Source organism: Oxyura jamaicensis, chromosome 14 (assembly GCF_011077185.1).
Source record: "Oxyura jamaicensis isolate SHBP4307 breed ruddy duck chromosome 14, BPBGC_Ojam_1.0, whole genome shotgun sequence".
Classification (NCBI taxonomy): Eukaryota; Metazoa; Chordata; class Aves; order Anseriformes; family Anatidae; genus Oxyura; species Oxyura jamaicensis.
This window is the reverse complement of record NC_048906.1, coordinates 8,059,081-8,076,722: the sequence shown is the minus strand read 5'-3', so window position 1 is coordinate 8,076,722 and position 17,642 is coordinate 8,059,081. Positions and strand designations below refer to the sequence as shown.

At 36.2% G+C, this 17,642-nt stretch overlaps 1 protein-coding gene across 4 annotated transcripts in view; it reads right to left on the bottom strand.

The window, feature by feature from the left end:
* Positions 1-17,642, bottom strand: part of DNAH3 (dynein axonemal heavy chain 3) — a 63,338-nt gene that overhangs the window by 11,550 nt on the left and 34,146 nt on the right. For all 4 annotated transcript variants that reach the window (XM_035339077.1, XM_035339076.1, XM_035339078.1 and 1 more), the window contains 21 exons: positions 16,798-16,974; positions 15,998-16,089; positions 15,330-15,549; positions 14,398-14,532; positions 13,036-13,147; positions 12,285-12,526; positions 11,591-11,691; positions 11,407-11,512; positions 9,854-9,983; positions 9,104-9,340; positions 8,632-8,735; positions 7,448-7,742; positions 6,803-6,982; positions 5,619-5,742; positions 5,376-5,532; positions 4,322-4,465; positions 2,994-3,660; positions 2,714-2,879; positions 2,169-2,385; positions 1,077-1,259; positions 11-209 (listed from right to left, as the gene is read on the bottom strand). In XM_035339077.1, coding sequence (XP_035194968.1) covers positions 11-209; positions 1,077-1,259; positions 2,169-2,385; positions 2,714-2,879; positions 2,994-3,660; positions 4,322-4,465; positions 5,376-5,532; positions 5,619-5,742; positions 6,803-6,982; positions 7,448-7,742; positions 8,632-8,735; positions 9,104-9,340; positions 9,854-9,983; positions 11,407-11,512; positions 11,591-11,691; positions 12,285-12,526; positions 13,036-13,147; positions 14,398-14,532; positions 15,330-15,549; positions 15,998-16,089; positions 16,798-16,974 — 3,988 coding nt within the window. The remainder of the gene's footprint in view (positions 1-10; positions 210-1,076; positions 1,260-2,168; positions 2,386-2,713; positions 2,880-2,993; positions 3,661-4,321; positions 4,466-5,375; positions 5,533-5,618; positions 5,743-6,802; positions 6,983-7,447; positions 7,743-8,631; positions 8,736-9,103; positions 9,341-9,853; positions 9,984-11,406; positions 11,513-11,590; positions 11,692-12,284; positions 12,527-13,035; positions 13,148-14,397; positions 14,533-15,329; positions 15,550-15,997; positions 16,090-16,797; positions 16,975-17,642) is intronic.

Genomic DNA, 17,642 nt, shown 5'->3' with positions numbered 1-17,642 from the left:
ATGTAATTACCACTGCCACTTGGGTCAGGCTTTCTCTCTGGTTTAGTTCCCTTCATGACACAGATACTCTCCATGACGAGCTTAACAGGACCAGGTGGATTCTGCATGGATTTCACAAGGGAAATGTCTGAAGGATTCAGGGTATCAAGAGCTGCAAGTGCTGCCTCCAAAGCTGGCATGGCCTCAGCAAGGTCTCCTTCGCATTCATCCTGTTAAGACATTGGGGAGATGTCTGTAACCCTTCACACAATATCATGTCTACAATCTGATTATCCCTCTCCAACACAGTCTCAGAGAATGTTATCTACCTGCAAGTACCTCATAAAAAGGAGTCTTCACAAGATTGTGTTTCTCAAAGAGACAACTACTTTCATAATTTGTCTGAGCAGCTTAAAGAGGGAAGGTTTATAGAGAAATCAGTAACTTTCATAAGCTCAACTCATAGCTGAGAAAGCCAGACAAACTTTCAAGCTCATAGTCTCTCTGGTCTGACAAAAAGAATTAAAATACAGGTTAGATACAATTGTTCTTAGTTATATCTTAGAATGCTGATAGAAAATACATACGATGTAGCTTAAATTCTTTATCATGTACCCAGATCTCAGTAATTATCTATTACTGGCATTTCCAACTGGTTACAAAATATATTAAGGAATCCTGCATCTTCCCACAGGAAATTCTGTGCTAGACATCTGGCTATGGCAATATCTCTTCAGTTATGCAAAGAGGGTTCTGTGCAGTCCTCTGCCAAGTTAGCTCAGCTAACTCTAAACAAACCATATCTGGGCCTGGAAGCCTTCTAAACTCATTACTCAATCTGTTAAGAAGCAGAATATGTTAGTACAGAAATAAAAGCTATTTGGCTTTTGGGGTATGAACTAGTAAGGGAAGCTATGCAGTCCTGTGAGATACAATCATACACTAAGAAGCCAAAATTTACCTTGTTTATATTAGGATCATCTCATTCATCATCTCTTGCAACTTTTTTACTTTAAGAGTTGGGATCATCCCATTAACACATCATCACAACTCAAATTTACTTGGAAAGATGCTAGAACCCACCACTTGTACACTACCTTAATAGCTTTAGCAACAGCTGCTGCTTCATTAGCCTCTTTTTCATCTGCTGACACAAGCTCCTTCTTTGCATCTACTTCAATTGTTTCCTTTTCGATCTGGATCATCATTTTTTCTGTTTCTGCAGAAGTCTGAATCAGTTCAGGCTGAAGGGCAGTCAATTCTTTCTGCATCTCTGAAACCTGATGAACATAACAGGAAATCAAGAAAAAATCTTTATAAACATCTGCATGCATTTCACATCTTTCTGTCTTAGGAATAAAGATCAGAAGACACTATGTGAAATACAATCTAAAAATGAACAGTAGATCTTAAATAATTATTAAAATACTCCTTTGGCCTGTTTCTACTAGAGCTATTTTATTTTACTGAATAGAAGAGGGTTTTTAAATCATCCATGCAATATGCTTCCTTTTTTATGACCCGCTTAATTTCACCACTGATCAATCGTATTTTTTTTTCACAGGCAGTTTCAGTTTACAGAACCCCAAATAATCCTTTATTACATAGGTGGAATATAAAATCCAAAAGAAACTAGGATTGAAACAGAATTAGTGACAGTAGCAGCTACAAACTGAATGTTCTTCTTTATCAGGCAACTGCCTGGAAGCACCCTTACATCTTGGAAAGATCAATCCCTGGATCAGATGGGTTGAAGAGGGGACTGTTTACATGGAACCTGATCAATTTCCTACTGGGATTCTACTCAGGAATCAATGTTGTTAATGTCTCACAATATTCTTCATCTTCTTCCCTATTTTATAAAGGGTAATAACTACTAGGATGCCAAGGCATGAATTCTAGATATAAAGTTTTGAGAAAATAAAGAAATCTGCAAGGTTTTTCCCTTTGACATTCAGCAAGTACCATCAGCTTCATGTAGGTTTGTATTAAGTGATATAATCTGAAGTTTAAATGATTAAGCAGTAGTCTAACTTCATGATGTCTTTCTGTAGAAAATTATCAACACTATCATGAGTATAGTGAAGAGGGAAATTAATTTTTTTTTTTTTAAGTTTTAATCATCTTATATAGAGTTCATACTAAAATATGCATATGCCATATATTTAGTGTTTTCATCTGAAACTTACTTGTGAAGATGCAAAGTCAAGTTTTTGAAGTCCCATAAGATAACGATTTCTTATCATGTCAACTTCTTGCCTTTTGCTATTCAACAGAGTCTTAAAGGTAAGAATCAATTCTAGGTATGAAGTTGGTGTTACATAGTTGTGTCTTCGCAGTGTACTGTAATAGCTGATGGAGAGCGCTCTCACACTTTCTTGGAAATATTTGCACATGGATACAACCCTGGAGAAATTTTTTCTTGTTAATACATAAATACAAACTCTTTATACATTAATTGTGAGGAAATTACTGTAAGCCTAGGAAATTATCGCAGTGTTAGTGAAGGTAGAATTGTTAATCCCCATTATATGAAGTATTTTAGACTCCTTTCAAAGAATGTTCTGACTTTCAGAAATATCAGATACATATATCTAGGTATCTTTGTCTTGCACTAAAATCACAGAGTTGGTCTATCTTGGCCCATTTATATGGACAATTTCCTTGTCATTTATGTTTAATAAGGGGGAGGTAAATATTTGCTTCATATGTTTCTTGATAGATAAACTCATACTCTTTTCTAATGTCATCTTCAAGTTCAACGTCCTCTAAAAACTTGTTAGCAACCATTTCCAAAGCATCTGTAGGCCAGGTTTGGAACCAATCAATGGTGCAACAATTTATCAGTGAAGGGAACATCCGTAATCGATTCCGAAATGCATCACCAATTGGGCTCATTGCTAGAGGGGAAACAAAAACAAAAACAAAAACAAACTATTGTTAACTAAGTTTGTCCACAGTTAGGAAGCAGAAAGAAAAAAAACATTCCAAGAAATAACACATTATATACAGACCTAAGACAATATGCAAATTTTTCTTCACCCTTTCAATAAAGAAATTGTACATAGCAAGAGGAGTAGCTTCAATTTTCCTGTTCTCTGTCCTTGCTGCACTTTGCATTTTCTCTACAATTTCAGCTTTCTCATCAGCTGCAAAAATATTAGGCACATCACCAGTATTTAAAAGCATGTTGATGTCTTCTACAAATGCTTCATCCTTTATTTGATTATCACAGAACAAAAAGGACATGTCCTTGTTACCAACACCAGCTTTCAGCATCACTCGTTTGAGATCTTCTTTCCATTCATTGATTCCATAGGACTTTGTAATTTCAATTTGAAAGAGTTCAAAGCTACTCATGTAGGTGGCTAGCTTGGTAGCACTTTGTCGGCCACTTCCACCAATCCCTACCAACAACAGATGTCCGTTATCCTGTTTCAATACCCTGCATATCCTTGAGATATGCTCAATCGCAAATTTGAACATGACTAAGGACATTGGTGCTCTGCTGATATTGTTGTATTCCTCCAGGTAGTATTCCATCACAGTTGTCAGTTGCTTCAAGTCTGTAATTTCATCATACACTTTTACATTACTGTCCGGCTTCAAATAGTCTCCAAAGAAGAGGCTGCGAATATTATCATCAGAGACCTTGCCAGTAGGTGACAGATGACTCAATACCTAAAGAAAAGACAAGAATCAACAGATAATTCAGACTATTTTAGAATATTTTTCTTAAAGACTTTATGATTCTTATCCACCTAATAATAATACTGTGGGAAGCTGTTTTCCAGCTATTCTAGTTATTACTCTAGTTTGGAAGAAAAAAAAAAAAAAAAAAAAAAAAAGGAAAGAAAATGAGAGGTGGAAATGTTGGGGAAAGGTGAGGAAAGGGAAGGGAGGAACCACCTAAATTGGGTAATATGCTATAGGCTGACATGCAAGTTTCCACTGTGCATATCTCACAGACTGATTTTGCTGTCACATACAGGACAAGTTCCCAAAAGCTTTCTCAGAAATGTCCCCACTGCTCCCAGTGGCTCATTCAAATGTATATTAAGCAAGAGTACAAATATACAGTGTAAGACAGTTATTCCAGATAGTCCTCTGTACCAATGCAGAATCCTTTTAAAGTTATTAATCATGCAGATATGAGATAATTTTATTAATTTGCATAAGAATATGTATAATACATAATACAAATATAAGACCATCTAAACTCTATAAATGCAATTATAGAAATCATACAAAATGTGTCCAATACTAACACAATCTCAACATTTAAATATTTCTGAAAATATATCAGTCTCATTCTTAGGCCCAGCACATTACTGAAAAATACCTTATCAAGGCTCTGCTTGAAGCTATTGGATGTCGTCTCTTCTACCATTTGAAAGAATACCTTCCTGTCCTCCTCATCAACTAAGCGATCATAGAAAACTCGGTATATTTCATGAATCCAAAGTCTGATCAGTTTATCTCCATCCTGAAAATATAAATACAAGAATTCATATAAACATATTTGGGCAGGATTTGTCTGAAAATGGAAGGACAGAAATGTTCTTCTGCAACCTGGTATATCTTGTACTAAACTTGGTGGGAATTGTTCAATTTCAAGTTATTCGGTGTACGGCTCAGCATCTGCTAACTTAATTGGCATCTTCACCTAGTGACGATCTTACCCTTCCTGCCAATACTATCTAGGACTCTTATGTCAATGCATTTTCCTTGCCTGTATCAAATCTCCCTACCTTTTCTACATAATGTAAAGAATAAAACTTGCTAAGACAAGGGCTCTAACCCTACCCCGCTCAAACTCTGTTGCTGGCCAAGATGCACTCTGAATAGACATTTAAATCTGTTCCTGTACCAAAACATTCCCTCAGTAGAAACAAAACTTTTAATATTCCTTTAATACAAAGTTTTACTGAAAATGAAGGGAAAAGAAGTCAAAGGATGAAAATTCTACACATGTGCCAGTATTCAATTGTAGTATGTTACAACAGCCAAATTCTGAGCTAAATTGATTTGCTCACTGTTGAGCTCACAATTTGTAAAACAGATACTGACTCTCTTCCACATTTGTTTCTTGAGTACGTGTACTTTGCTAGTACAAGTGACTTGATGTACAGGCCTTAAGAATTGGATCTTGGACCTCTGGTCACAACTATAATACATGTAAAGAACATTAACAAATGTAACAGCTGTTTCCCCTCAGTCAGAGATAGACAGAAAATACAGAGCAAGGTATTCAAGTGCTATCCTGATTTATGACCTTGTAAATCAATTGAAATCATAGTTCATGTATTCTGAGACATTTGCTTACTAATATTACACCAGTAATTTGATTTTCCCATTCCTCTTTCTTACAGCAACATAACTAAACTACAGCTTACTTGCAAATGAGTGTGTGGGCAGAGCAGCACTCCTTTAATAACCCGGGAAAAATCTCGTAGATTAAACACATAATGAGATTTTGAAGGAGTTGGGAGAAAATTTTCAACTGCCATTTTATAAATCACCATTGTTGCTTGGACCATTATTTTACCCAGTCTGAAGAGGGAAAAGAGATACAATATAAGAACTGCAGAGAAACTGAAGGAGAAAAGACGAAAAAAGTCTTACAGGAAATACATCACCTTAGAAACACAGACTCAAAGCCTTTGCTAAAGTGCCAATCAGCAACTGCAGTAAAAATCTTGGTTAATATGTTGTCATCAAAAGAACAAATAGATACAATATTCAAGTGCCGTGTGAAGCGTCCTGAAATACACAGAAAAAGATGTATAACAATCTAGCAACATCCAAGCACTTTTCCACCTTTCACCTAGCATTTGTTTAGGATTGACTTTCATAAGAGATGGACTCAAAGAACGTTTGAATCTGGCTCCAGCTCTGCAATTTTGTTTGTGGTAAATTTCTGCCCCAGCAGTGATGCAAAAGCAATATCAACTGGTTTATATTTAATGTCAGTATTTCTCTTAAAAGGACTATTTTTAATATGAAAAACATTATTTTTCATTACAACAGGGACACTATTACCCAAGTTTAAATTTCAGCTCACATTAGCCCTGACAATCATGTAAAACTTTACAAAAAGTAAAGGCACAGTAAAACTTTCCAAAAGCAACTCACCTTGTTCTCAGCCTTCATCTAAAAAAAATCAGTCTATACACTAGTAAATTTTACAAATTTAGCTGTATCAAAAAGGTTATTTTAATAATGCCTCCTCAGAGTGCATAGTTATACCTGTACGAGAGTGTTAATATGAAGCATAAATCATTGTAATGATGCAGCCGTAGCTATATTAAGGCTTTTACTGGCAAAACTCTTTCCATCAGAAAATATAACCCCCCTTACAGTAATATGACACGAAACACAGATTTGTAGACAACATGCTTGTAAAAAAATGCAGACAGCCTATCTTAGCAGCAGGAGATAGGATTTGGGATGAGAATTGATAGGGTAGCCAGAGAGACATGGCAAAAATATGTGCTCTCTTCCCTTTCCAAAGAATATAAAGTGGAAAAAGTGTCTGTTTCTCAAAGTTTAACACAACTTTCATCATTTGTTTCCTAATGTTGATTAAATTCCCCCTGAAAAGGTATACATTTGACCTTGAGCATACATACTTCTTTTTGGAGCAATCCAGGTAGTTAGTGTACCTGTAAGGTTTACAAGTGATAGATAAATGGAGAATCTGTCATCAGCAAAATCATATGTGCCTCTTAACTTCCGTCAATTAAATAACTACTTGCCACAGTGACATTATTTTTTTCTTGTGCTCCTATAGACTTTTCACTATATTTTATAGATTTCCTACCTGTGATATCATTCCTGCCTCCCCCAGGTGGACCCATAGCTGAAAGAAGCAGCACATCTATGATAGTAATCTTGGACGTATCTTTCTTGTCATACCAGTGACCATGATCAATCCATTGTCTGAGAAGCTCAATAGGTGGCTGGGCTCCATACACTTCCTTTGCTGGCATGTTTAGGTCATCTATGGAAAACAGAGGTACTGAGGAAAAAAAATCTGGAATGTTTAGGAATCATATCTCTTTTTTTGCAAAGCTAAGAAGAAGAATAAAAAAATGAAATAGAGGTAGAAAAAGGTTCTATCTTGTTATTCTCACTTTGCATTAAAACAATAATCAAATGATATTGTATTTGCAGACATGCTTAAAAATCAGGGTTTAATTTAGTGTGACTGGTGATTTGGTTTTATTTTATTTTGTGTCACACTGCATCACGTTTAAAATGAGTCAATTAACTAATCTGAAGAGAAGCGTCACTTCAACAGTTAGAAACCTTTCAGCAGGGGGCAGTGCTAATCCTCCCTTGGATGCCTGAAAAGATAACAAAAAGCACTGAGGCAAACCAAAATTACTAGTCTCAGTGGATAACTTCCTTGGCCTAAAAACAGAATTTGAATGATATAAAAACATGAAAAAAAAAAAGGTCTTACCCACAAATATTAAAGCTTTTTTCCCTGGAGGAGGCCCAAATAATCCTTTTCTTCTTCTGTCCAGCTTGGACATAATAATGTCCTGGGTTTGGTTAGCAGAGGTTCTTGCAGAGAAGTTGATGAAGCTTGGGATGTATTTTTCCTTTGGAAGTTGTAGTAGAAAATTGTTTGTTATAGCTGATTTCCCAGTGCCAGTGGGACCCACAAAAAGCAAAGGGACGTTATGTTCCACATATGTTTTAAGAAAGAACACTTGTCTGGCAGTTTCCATTGTTGGAATGATCAGCTCGGACACCTGTTACATATGAAAGTGAAATAGCACATGAAAATCAAACATCCAATGTAACAACCTACATGAATATTTTATGTAACTACAGGAAGCCTGTAGCACAAACATATGCTGATGAAATTCTTTTCTCTGAAAATCTAGGTTATAATGAGGTTCTGGTATATGGCATAGATGGCACCACTTCTTCAGTGTTTATAAATTAAATAGCACAACTGGTATTTACCTGTATTATGGTTCATAGACACTATATAAAGCCTGGAAGGAGAACTGCATGGCTAAACATGGCTCAGTTCTGTCCCCCCTATTGTACAAAGGGAAAGGCATAGAGCTATGAACATTTCTTTCTCTTCCCCATCTTCCACTTTCATTAATGTGCACTCTGCGCTAGTTATCAAGAAAGGATTTTAGCAAAATAAAATGAAATCTTACATTTCTCATGTACTTAATAGAAAATAAAGTTGCAAGTACAATGGGATGAAAAGCTGAACAAACATTATTTAAGTTATTTTGAAATTACACCTGCAGAATAAGTACTTCATATAGATGGATCTCTGCTATGCTACACTTCCCTTGAGTTCACAGATGCCATCAAAATGCAAGTCCCACTCTGTGAAAATGAAGGGTATCCAGGACTCTCAGTACTGCCCACCATATCCCAAACAAGTATAGGTTTTTGCTTGGTTTCTCTAATTAATGCATACTGTATCATGATATCAGTCATACCAGAACTAAGATATAAGGGTGAAAAGGGGCCTACAGACATTAATGAAATGTTGCTGTTGAAACATTAAACAGCCTAATATAATACAATCAGAGTTAGCAAAGGTAGTTGATTAAACCTCTAAATCATTTAGCGAAATAATTATTTTCTATAAAGATGGATATCAATGTAAACCTTAGCGCTTGGGGAGATAACTTGTTCCTCTTTTGTGACATAATCTGTCCACAAGTTCCATTGCCCGCTGCCATGCTTGTAGAAGTAAAAGTCATAAACAGTCCCTGTTAATTAAGAAACAGAACATATGAAAACCCTCTGATTAAAGAATAAAAATAAGTTTCTATAATGTTAGTGTAAGAAGTCCAACACTGTGAGATAATTAAGGCCTTTTTTTTTCATGAGACACCCTCTACCCCACCAATCATTATCATCACTAAATTATTTTAGGTCAAATTCAGCTTCATTGTTTGAGTACATGAGGCATATGCTACACCTGGTTAAAAGGACACCCAACTGTGCAGCCTATGGCTTGGCAGATGGTGGCTCTGCTGCAGACTTAATATCTGACAGGCACTCCATTCTCCCTTAAAGTGCTGAGTCTTCTTACTGCTTTATAAAAAGCCAGGCAAATACAGTTATGAAGAAGCACCTTTTTCTGGGAAGATATTGTTTCTGGTAAGCTTCACATTTTTAGGGCGTGGGTTTCCATCATCCTGTCCCATCAGCAAGTTGCGGTAAAACAAATCAAATTTCTTCCTGCTGTCTGCATCGATGGTCCCACCAATTGTCCAAACCAATGCAAAAAGGAAGAGCCCCTGCAGCCACAAGGTGATCTGCTGACTAGACATGCTTTCCTTCCCCTCTTCCTCAGGTTGCTTTATTTCATCTAAAACACAAATTTTAGTTAAATGCCAGTAACGACCATAAGTCCCTATCCAAAACACATATTTGCAAAACTGTTCTGAGACAAACTTAGAGCATTGTCTTCAGTGGAAGAAAAACAATGTAGACAGTGACGCCCTTATCTGTGTAAAATACTAGTTACAAATAAAAATAAATGAGAAGCATCTACAAATTGTCTGGTTTTTTTTTGTTTGTTTGTTTGTTTGTTTGTTTTTTCTTCAAATGCTAGCAAACTGCAAACAAAGCACATGGAATACACTCAAAAGGTCATGTTCAGTTTTGTAATAACACCAGTGTCCCAGTGTGAAAGCTCTGTATGGTAGTCAAAGCATTATTATTAATACACTGATCCATAAGAAAAGATTTGTGTCATATGGTCTCAGGCAGCAAAGGTATTCCTTTGGTATTTCCTTGCATCTGATAATCTGCATCTTGTTACGGGACACAGGAAATAAAGAAAAACTGAAATAAAAAGAATGAGGCTTAGGGTACTTACCAAGCAGACAAGAATAGAGTTTCATCAAGCTGTAAGTCAGATGAATAGAGGATGTTTGTACTATGGCTTTGCAATGATGGTGAATAAACTCTAAACAGGGCTCTACTAGCCACATAAACATGTCATTCACCTGCCAGGAGAAAAGAAAATGGCTTTAAAACAATGCAGGAGTTGCCCCATTTCCCATTGTTCCCCAGTTCTCTCTCCTTAAAACACAAAGCATCAGAAATTCTCCAAGCTGGTGGAAAGAAGACCAGGAAAGAACCTTTGTGAGGCAGTACATAAGTGATCACAAAGTCACACTGTCATTATCTGATGGTGAAAACAAGCTGCTTCTGTGAAGGGAAGTTTTCACCAGAAATCTTGCTACCCAGTTAGTAGTCCACACAGCAGAGGAGTACTTCAGCCTAGGGAGACCACTGTTTTGCATATGCAACAACAAAATTATTCAAATGGGAATAAGCATATGGGCCTCATCCTCCTTTAAAAAGGATTGGCCTCTACCGAGTACCCAGCATAGCTACTGTGCCATACATAGCACGAGTTCTGGAAAGCAGTGACTCGTAACTGCAGGAGTGCTACAGCATCAGGGTAGTTAGTGACCAAGGCTGGTGGGATCTACTCCATAAATTCAAGTGGGAAAACAGGAAAGGAATGGCGACCTAGTCCCTTCACAGGGACTAGTACTCAAGGAGACGCACTAAGGATGCACTAACTCATCAGCTGATTAAGAAACATTTTTTTTGTTTTGATGAACTACGATGACTTTTTCAATAAAGAGCTTTTATAGTCTTTGTATTTCTTTTGAATTTAGTCCCAGTTTCCTGCAAAAGCTCAAAGCGTATCTTGTCGGATCACAGAAACCAATGCTTTCTTCAGCTCTAATCCAATTGTAAACATATTTTTTCATATTCTTTTACTAGATTTTAATGACCAATAAACAAGAATTTGAATTTTGAAAATGGCTTTTGAATTTTAATAGTTGATTACCACAAACACTGACTTCCATTTGCATCCATACTGAAGATGTAACACACAACACAAAGAGCTCTTATTCATGCAAGCAACCAACACACAAAGGACAATTTAGCTTGCATTCCTGAGGTGACTAAGCCTTTGAAGATTTAGCTATAATAATAACATTATTATAATTAATAAGTATTTCTCAAGCTGAACTCTCAATGTCTCAGAGAGAAGGATGAGTTCAAAACATTTTAAATCTTTCAGTTTCTCCCATAAGAAACTGAATTTCTATTGTATTTCTATTTCTATTTTTGTATAAAAAATAGAAATATGTATTTCTGTATTTCTATTTCTACTGTATTTCTATTACTCATGGCATCTCCAGCTCTCATGTACTTTCCTTACAACAATGGTTGACAGCGATCACTGCAAAATAAATTACAACAGACTCTAATAGATCTGGGAACCTCTAAATCATGAAAGAATCGTAAGTTTGATTCTGCATGCCACCTTTCAAGTTGATAAACTGAACATCACCTTAAAGTTTATCCGCTTAATGGAACCTATACCAAAAAAAATAAATCTCTCACCAGTTCTCGGTGTTCTTCCTGCAGATTTGGAGGCAGTGTATTCATGTAGGAATCCTTCAGTGGCTTCCAACCTAACTGTTGTGGGTCCATATAGATCATACCACACCTGGGAAGAACAAACAACTATGGTACAGGAATAGGCGTGCAAAGTGGGACACTTCAGGTTTGAGTGCTTTCACATTACCTGCTAACAGTTGCTGGAGAAGCTTCCTCTAAGTCCGCTGGCTCAAAGATTAAACTCATTTTTGAATTCATCTGAATTATTTCACCACTCATTAAGCATAGCTAGAAGGAAAACATCACTTAAACGTGAGTAGTCATGCCATTGCTGATCATTCAGTCAAAGCAATGCCTGTCATACAATCACTGAACATTCTACTTAGTGTCACTTCTCATTCACTCATTCATACTCTTGTAACACCGGACATCATCTGACCTTGTCTCAACTTTTCCACGTGTTACTGTAATGGCTTGCAGAAACAGGGAGAACAATGCTATATCTTTAAATAACTCTGTAAGGAAAAGCAATTATGACCTGCAGTTTTTCTTTAGTTAATATATTTACTAAGTAATTTATGCTGCTCAGTTTACTTATTTTGGTTTTCTAAAATGGCCAATAAACAAACCTCAATAAACAACCTAATTTCAATAAAATAAGAGCAAGACTAGGATTCTAGAGAGAAGTAACAGCTTAATATCTTCTACTAAAGCAAAACATATAACTGAGGGAAAAAGCAATGCTTTTAAGCACACCAGCTTTTCCCAAGGCTTGTACCTTATTGTCTTTATGTCCTTTGACTACCATGGTAATAATACTGCTACTACTACAATAAAGTATACACGTTCAAATATACGGTAACTGGCAAAAATTAGGCTACCTTTTTATTATCATCCAGCACAGTGTTCATGTTCTCTATCCAAACTGCATCCACTGGGCCATCAAATATAATCCACTTTCGATCATCTGTAGTAGAAGATGCTTGTGCCCTGAAGGCATTTGCAAGAACCCCATCTGTCCACTCATGGCTTACAGGATCAAAACTGCCGTACAGCTGTCCCATAGTAATTGCTTTGGGATTAATAATTTTGTATTGAACAGCAAATTCATCCATTGATTTTGCTGTATAAGAAGACAAACAGATGATAAAATCCAATAGGTTAGTTTAATTCAGCAACTAAGAACATTCCTGAAAGGATCCTACTTTAGCAGCACAATGCAAAAAGGAAAGACATTTGGAAGTTAAGTAAGAATTTCCTTTACTTGTACAACAAAAGTACAAAGTGCAATATGAAAAAAACACATGAAAAAAAGAAAGAACAGAGCAGAAGAGATTTTATACATTTATGGGAGGTATTTACAATCTTCCCATCATAGCCTGGTTTTGCAAGAGTATTATGTACAAACATAATGCTTACCAAAATTCATGAAAGTGTAAACACATTCGTATGTTTTAATACTCCAGTAAATACAGAAAAAACTTCCAGAAAAATGTACCAGACAAAACTAGATGAGAAAACAGAATACAGGAGGACTAACAACTTCAACATGTCTCTACAAAGAAAACAAACAAAAAAATACACTTATCATTAAATGAAGTTGTTTCTAATTTTCTGGCTGAACAATGTTACCTGTGCATAAATCACCAAGGGCTCCAGCTAGCACTTTGTATGCACAGGTCTTCCCACCCAAAGGATCTCCAACAATCATGAAACCATGGCGCACCAGCATCATTTCGTATATCTGTACCAGTGACAAGAGATTGATCTTTAACATAGCTCAAAAATAAGCATAACGTCTACAAAACTATAGGCATCTCTCCTGCACCCAGACAAAACTGGACAAAATATCAGCCAAACATCTGTTCTTTATTAAGGTTGACTGAAGCATTAAACCAAATCAGAGTGCAGGCATATTACTATGGCAATTCATGCTGTTATAATTTAAGAAGTCCTTTCCCCTTTTCTCCCTTTCTCTTTCCTAAAGGTCATCCCTCAGCTGTAACAGCTTCACTGTATAAACTGTGACTACACTCACTAGCCTCTGCTGATCGCAGTCCAACGTATGGGCCTAAACTGAAATCAATGGTTACCAATGAGTCTAATACACAGGGACAGAAACTACAGTTCTGAGGATCTTTCATATAACCGGTTCCACCAAGGCTGCATTTGAACAGTAAGGGTGGTAACTTCTTCAGGCTCCCTACCAGAACTTGATTAACTTAAGTCAAAGCTTTCAACCAGAACATCTTCAAACAGAACCCTAAAAGGCACCTAAGAAAATATTCTTTATCTCAGTTGATATTAAAACTGATATTTTATGGTTTAGCTAAAATCCTTTACTAGTTAATGCTACCACTACTTAAATGAAAGGTAAAGCATGCTTTGCAAAGCAGCATAAACCCATTAACATCTGAACTGCTTTTGGAGGAACACCAGGCCATGCATTTCTGCTCTTGCCATTACACTAGGCTGCGCTATTCACATGAAGAAAAAAAAAAAAAAAAGAAAAAAATAATTCTTTAAAAGGTCATTAATACTAGTACATGGGAGACAATGGGAAGACAGAGCTGGAGGTGAAGCGTAAAACAAGGATGAAAAATGCCACCCCTTTTAAGACTTCTCTAGAAGGATTGTAAGAAAAATTGGGAACAGAGACTGACTTCCAGTCCAGAGGTCAATTTGCTAGGCTGTGTTGTCTCAGTTACTAATAGATTCAGCTTAGTTTTCTATCCTGAATCGTAAGACCTAAGATGTGGCTGCGCTGGTTAGCTCCTTCACAAACTGGCTGTATTCCAAACTCACTATGAGCAAAGCAGGCTTTTTCTTCATGATTTTTTCCTCAGTAAAAATATGCTGTTTGTAATATCTTAACTGATCGTGGAGACAATTAGCTATTCATTCATTCATGACACAGCCAGAGAGTGAATGAAGAGTATTTCTTAATCATCAGCTCTCACACTCTTTTCCCCACAGAAGTATGAGAAAATAAACCTGAATAATTTTTCCAATAAACCATGGAACAGGTTGAAGATCCATTTTTCTAATATTTTCAGTTAATGCCTTGACAAACAGGTCATAGTCAGGTGTAGGAAGAACCACGCCAGGGAACAGGTCAGATATGATACCCTGTTAAGGAAAGACAGAATAGAACACTATTTAAACACAGATTACAAAAAGGGAAAATTCCCAAGGTGTAATAATCTACAAGTAAAACAATACTCATACAGGTAGCAGGAACTTAAGGTGAAATGTCTTCCGCTGGACTAAACTACCTTCTCAGTGCAAAACATAGCTGTGAAAGTATTCTGCATGCATGAGAAATAAGTGAATGCCTTCAATCTTCACACAAACATTGATATTGTAGAAGAAAGCTTAACCTTCAGCAAATTTGCACCAAAAAATGTATTGCAGGAAACTAAGTGAGAGAGGCTAAAAGAATTTCAGAGATTACATAGAAGTGCATGTGTTCTGAAATTTTAGAGTGATGACTATTTGTGCTTATACCTTAGCTTTTGGGTCTTTAATTTAATATTGGTTGATCTGTAGCTTAACAGTCATGTTCTATGAAAGCAGCATATGAGCAAAGCTTCATTACTTTCATTCTGGCTTCAAATTTCTAATTGACTAATTCACTGTTTTGCAGCACAAAGTTAGAATGTAAACTGCAAAAAAAAAAATGGGTTCTACTAATGAAACAACACAGTGACTTTTAGCAAAATATCTTATAAAACATTTCATATAATAACTTAAGAGCTATGACAGAACCCAAGAGTGCATCCAAATCAGTGGACTGAATTAATTGTATGCTAATATGGCTGTATTGTGATCAAACTGTTCTAAATTAAGATGATAACCTGTTTCTGCAGGTTCTTATGATGGACCTCATCATCACAAAATTTAAACACACCCACCCGATAGCTTACCTGAAACAATGGCACATCCTGTGCCAAGAATTTGGCAAGGTTAACATCCATCAAAGCCCGAAGTAACAATACACTTTCATTTTCAGTTGGATACTTCAGTTTTAAGTTTCCTGCTGCTGTCAGGACTGATTTAACAGCACGCATTCCATAATCGTAGTGATGTTGAGATGACAGCTGCTCAGAGCACAAACGGTAAGTGGCCACAATTTTCTGGGCAAGACTGTGGGTATTAAAATATCACATGTAGAATGAAAATACCTCACCATGCAAAAAAAAAAAATAATAATAATAATAGTAAAGTACCTATATTCACAAAGGCACTGCAGTGATTATCAGACCCACCAACTAGTAAAACTGGTAAAATGGCCTAAAACATCTAGGAAGCAAAACTGTAGATTCTGACATGCCAGAGAATGTGTGTGCCAGTTAGGAATTCTGTTTGATACTACCATACATTTTCCAAATGGTTCTTTGCAGAGGTGCATATCTGTCAAAAGTAGGTGGTAAATGAGGAGTGATTATAAAGTAGGAAATTAAATAGCACTTTCTGGAGAAACAGAACACGGACAGTCTTCCAGAATTCTATGCCTCAAAGATGCATATATGCATGTATGCCTTGAATAGGAGTGAGGTAACTCACTCAAGGTGGAATATTCAGCATGCCTTACCTTCGAGAGTCCAAAAATCCCATTGAATAAAGTGAAATTTCTCCAATCAAAGCATAATCTGGAACCATCATGGCAACTGTTCGAAACAATGCCTGAAAAAAAAAAAAAAAAAAAAAAAGAGATAAGTTTACACTGTGTAATACGGTAATAACTTGTGCTTATTTTGTAAGAATAGTATTTCTGTAAATTTATCAACTTTTATACTTCACGTTCCTTTTTCATTACTTTAGGAATCATCTAACATAAATGAGATTGCATTAGATTTGTTACTAGAACTGTGATCTTATCAAGATGTCTATGCTAAGCATTGAAAGAACAAATATTTAGAGAGTCATAATCTTAAGGAACTATTCATAGACAAAAATGAGTTATTATTCATCTCTCTTTCATAGTAGACAGACTAGCACATGGCATGGTTAATGTTTTGTACACAGTCTTATAAAAAATGCACGCCAAAGCTGGGAAAAGAATTAGGACCATATCAGTCTCTCTGCAGTGTCTAAGGAACTTGCAAAGTTATAATTAAATTGGGGTTTAGAACTCTAAGGATTGTAAACCAGGATAATTTCCACATAAAGAGAGCACAGTTAAAGCTGTGAACAGATATCAGTGTTATCAGACTGAGACCATTTGTCTGTGCACTTTGTACAATCCTGAACTTATAAAAGCTTAGTGAATAGCAGAGCAGAATAATTTATATCATTGTAACACTTTATTGATGTTTTTCTTTTCTTGTTAAAGTAGATAAGAAGCAGCAAATTCTATTTAATTTCCAGAATAAATGAAAATTTCAGATTTACCTTCAGATTATCAGGCAGCTCTGCCCGTCCAGCATACCCAGGATTCATCGTGATAAACACAGCACAGGTAGGATTAAGAGAGATCTCTGTGCCTTCAAAGATGAATGTTTTGAGTTTACGAATAATGGCTTGCTGTATACTAAGTATTTGCTGAGCAACTACAGATAATACTTCAACCTAATAAGGCAGAACAGATTGGAAAACATCAGACAATTGAAAATGCTTTTGTTTATATATTTTGATGGCTATGTATTGCATTCCTCCAGGTGAAAATCACTCCATGTAATACCTAGTCCGACAACTGAGCCTAAATATTAGCTGCTTATTGAAGCAATCCTCTGAAAGTTAGTACTCCCCATTCCCTATCCAACCAATGCATATTAGCAGCGACTTCTGAAAGCCTCCAGATGATCTGCCTGAATGTAGACACTAAATTTAGGTGGACAGGAACTCCCTCTGGAGGCCTCCAAATGCACTTGCCTTTTGCCACAGACTACGTGAAGGATTTGGGGTTTCAGTAAGACTGATTTACAAATTGAGGGGAAACGTAAGGAATGAATTAAGCAGCCTAGGGCTAATTCTCAGTACTTTAATATATTACAGTAGCAGAATACTGGTAAATGAGAATGCTAACACTTGAGTCATGAGAATTCAAATTACAGCAGACAAATGGAGAAATAAAGATGTTAAAGATACTAAAACATACAAAGCTGATCTTCATGGAATTTCCAGACTTACTAATATTGATCTAAATCTGACTTCATCAAAATAACAATAAAACTTGTCTAAAGTCATCATTGACAAAATCAAAAAAATACACAGCCACCAACACATACATATATATG